General features: G+C 66.0%; 1 protein-coding gene across 12 annotated transcripts in view; it reads right to left on the bottom strand.

The window, feature by feature from the left end:
* The window catches only part of CADM1 (cell adhesion molecule 1), a 266,840-nt gene extending 263,664 nt beyond the window's left edge, over positions 1 to 3,176 (bottom strand). For 9 of the 12 annotated variants that reach the window (XM_075604260.1, XM_075604267.1, XM_075604261.1 and 6 more), the window contains exon 1: positions 3,020 to 3,176. In XM_075604260.1, the coding sequence (XP_075460375.1) occupies positions 3,020 to 3,104 (85 nt within the window). In that variant the 5' untranslated portion in view covers positions 3,105 to 3,176. The remainder of the gene's footprint in view (positions 1 to 3,019) is intronic. The other 3 variants (XM_075604265.1, XM_075604269.1, XM_075604262.1) reach the window with 3 other exon arrangements.
* Between the last annotated feature and the right edge of the window lie 354 nt (positions 3,177 to 3,530).

The following is a 3,530-nucleotide window of genomic DNA, read 5'->3' as shown; positions in this document are numbered from 1 at the left end:
CTCCACCTCCTCCTCCCCCTCCCCCTCATCCCCCTCTCTTCCCCCCCATCCCCACTCCTCCTCCCCTCTCCTCCGCCTCCCCTCCCCATCATCCTCCTCCCCTCCCCATCATCCTCCTCCTTCCCCCCCATCCTCCTCCACCTCCTCCCCTTCCCCCCCCTCTCCTCCTCCCCCCCCCCACCCCTCCTCTCCTCCCCCACCCCACCCACCTCCTCCACCACCCCCCCCCCACCTCCACTCTCCTCCCCTCCCCTCTCCCCCCCCCCACCCCCCTCTCTCCCCCCCTCCCCCTCCACCCCCTCATCCTCCTCCCCCTCACTTTCATCTCTCCTCCCCCCCATCCTCCTCCCCCCCTCCTCCCCTCCCCTCTCCCTCCCCACCCCCCCTCTCCACCCACATCCCCCCCTTCCACCCCATCCTCCTCCCCCCCATCATCCTCCACCTCACCCTACCTTCGCTCCTCCCCCCCACTCCCCCCCAACATCCTCCTCCTCCGCATCCACCTCCTCCTCTCCCCCCCCCAATCATCCTCCACCCCCCCTCCTCCTCTCCCCCCCCCTTCCTCTCTCCCCCCCCCCTTCCTCCTCTCCCCCCCCCCTTCCTCCACTCTCCCCCCCCCATCCTCCTCACCCCCCCCCACCTCCTCCCCCCCCCCTTCCTCCTCTCCCCCCCCCCCTCCTCCTCACCCCCCCCCCTTCCTCCTCTCTCCCCCCCCTTCCTCCTCTCTCCCCCCCCTTCCTCCTCTCCCCCCCCTTCCTCCTCTCCCCCCCCCTTCCTCCTCTCACCCCCCCCTTCCTCCTCTCTCCCCCCCTTCCTCCTCCACCTCTCCCCCCCCCCCTCCTCCTCTCCCCCCCCCTCCTCCTCCTCCTCTCCCCCCCCCCTCCTCTCCCCCCCCTCCTCCTCCCCCCCCTCCTCTCCCCCCCCTCCTCCTCTCCCCCCCCTCCTCCTCTCCCCCCCCTCCTCCTCCTCCTCCTCACCCCCCCTCCTCCTCCTCCTCCTCTCCCCCCCTCCTCCTCTCCCCCCTCCTCATCCTCCTCTCCCCCCTCCTCATCCTCCTCTCCCCCCCTCCTCATCCTCCTCCTCATCCTCCTCTCCCCCCCTCCTCATCCTCCTCCTCCTCCTCTCCCCATCCTCCTCCTCTCCCCATCCTCCTCCTCCCCCCATCCTCCTCCTCCCCCTCCTCATCCTCCTCCCCCCCTCCTCATCCTCCTCCCATCCTCCTCCTCTCTCTCCCCCTCCTCATCCTCCCATCCTCCTCCTCCTCCTCTCTCCCCCCCCTCCTCCTCCTCTCCCCCCTCCCCCCTCCTATCCCCCTTCCTCATCATCCTCCCCACCCCATCATCCTCCTCCTCCTCCTCTACTCCCCCCCACCCCCTTCCTCATCATCCTCCTCCCCCCCCACCCCCCTTCCGCATCATCCTCCTCCCCCTATCTACCCCATCATCCTCCTCCTCCCCCTATCCACCCCATCATCCTCCTCCTCCCCCTATCCACCCCATCATCCTCCTCCCCCTATCCACCCCATCATCCTCCTCCCCCTATCCACCCCATCATCCTCCTCCTCCCCCTATCCACCCCATCATCCTCCTCTCCTCCCATCCCCCTCCCCCTCTCCCCCATCCCCCTCCCTTCCCTCTCATCATCCTCCTCCTCTACTCCCTCCTCCTCTACCCCCCCCATCCACCCCCCACCATCCTCCTGCTCCTCCCCCCACCATCCTCCTCCTCCCCCCCATCCACCCCCCACCATCCTCCTCCTCCTCCCCCCCACCATCCTCCACCTCCCCCTATCCACCCCATCATCCTCCTGCTCCCCCTATCCACCCCATCATCCCCCTCCTCTCCCCCATCCCCCTCCCCCATCCCCCTCCTCCTCTCCCCCATCCCCCTCTCTTCCCTCTCATCATCCTCCTCCTCTACCCCCCCATCCACCCCCCACCATCCTCCTCCTCTACCCCCCCATCCACCCCCCACCATCCTCCTCCTCCTCCTCCTCCTCCCCCCCATCCACCCCCCACCATCCTCCTCCTCCCCCCCACCATCCTCCTCCTCCCCCCCATCCTCCTCCCCCTTCTCTTCCTCCTCTCCCCCATTCTCCTCCTCTCCCCCTATCCCCCCTCTCCCCATCATCCTTCTGCTGCTCCTCCTCCTCATCTGCCCCCATCATCCTCTCCCCCCATCATCATACCCCCATCATCATACCCCCATCATCCTCCTCTCCTCATCATCCCCCCCATCATCCACCTCCTCATCCCCCATCATCATCATCTTCCTCCCCGTCCCCATCATCATCTTCCTCCCCATCCTCCTCCTCATCATCTTCCTCCCCATCTTTCCCCCCACCCTCATCTTCCTCCCCATCCTCCTCCTCCTCCTCTCCCCCCCATCATCCTCCTCATCTCCCTCCCCCCCCATCCCATTATCCTCCTCCTCTCCACCCATCATCCTCCTCCTCCTCTGCACTCCCCCCCGTCATCCTCCTCCTCCTCTGCACCCCCACCCCCATCATCCTCCTCCTCTGCACCCCCCCCCCCCCGTCATCCTCCTCTGCAACCCCCCCCCCCCCCGTCATCCTCCTCCTCTGCAACCCCCCCCGTCATCCTCCTCCTCTGCACCCCCCCCGTCATCCTCCTCCTCTGCACCCCCCCCCCCGTCATCCTCCTCCTCTGCACCCCACCCCCCCCCCCGTCATCCTCCTCCTCCTCTGCACCCCCCGTCATCCTCTTCCTCTGCACCCCCCGTCCTCCTCCTCTGCACCCCCCGTCCTCCTCCTCCTCTGCACCCCCCCGTCCTCCTCCACCCCCCATCATCTCCCCCTCTATCTTCATCCCCCCCTCTATCTTCATCCCCCCCCCCTCCCGTGTGCAGTGCTGTTGTCCCTGGCTCTCCTCCCCTCTCTGGGAATAATCCAGTTGAGCGTTGAGCGCTGTGCCCCCCTCCCCTTCCCTCCCCTCCCAGACCTGCAGTATCCCCCCCCGGAGCCCCCTCACATTACATTACATGCACCCCCCGGGTCTCACCTGGTGAGAGGGGCCCTGCTCGGATCCCGGTGAGGAGCAGGGTGACGGTGAGAAGGGGGAGAGCGGCTCCGGGCTGACTCTCCATGTCGGGCACCTGCTTCAGTCTGCAGCCTCCGCTTCACCCAGCGGCCACGCGCGCTAATCACATGCTAATTATATGATAAGCATATGCAGAGGGGCAAGGCTCTGCTGGCAGGACACGCCCTTTCTTACGTCACAACGGGAGGGCTCTGTGCCGTCAGTACGTTCGCGTAACCGCTTCAGTCACTTGGGGGAGAGCGCCCGGGTGAAAGAGAGAGAGCTGAAGAGAGGGGTAGAGAGAGCCGGAGAGAGGGATGAGAGAGACAGAGGGAGGAATTGTTGCGGTTTAGTTACTCGGGACAGACCCGGATAAAACAGAATAGAAGGCTGTAATAGAAAATCTCCCGTCAGTGTGGGCCCAGGAGCTTGCTCTCTTAATAGTATCAGCCATTCCAGGTTTCTTTTTTACCTTCATTTTGTTTATTTTTGT

This window comes from Ascaphus truei, chromosome 6, assembly GCF_040206685.1.
Source record: "Ascaphus truei isolate aAscTru1 chromosome 6, aAscTru1.hap1, whole genome shotgun sequence".
Classification (NCBI taxonomy): domain Eukaryota; kingdom Metazoa; phylum Chordata; class Amphibia; order Anura; family Ascaphidae; genus Ascaphus; species Ascaphus truei.
Note: the sequence above shows the minus strand (reverse complement) of the source record. Positions and strands in the feature narration are given on the sequence as shown.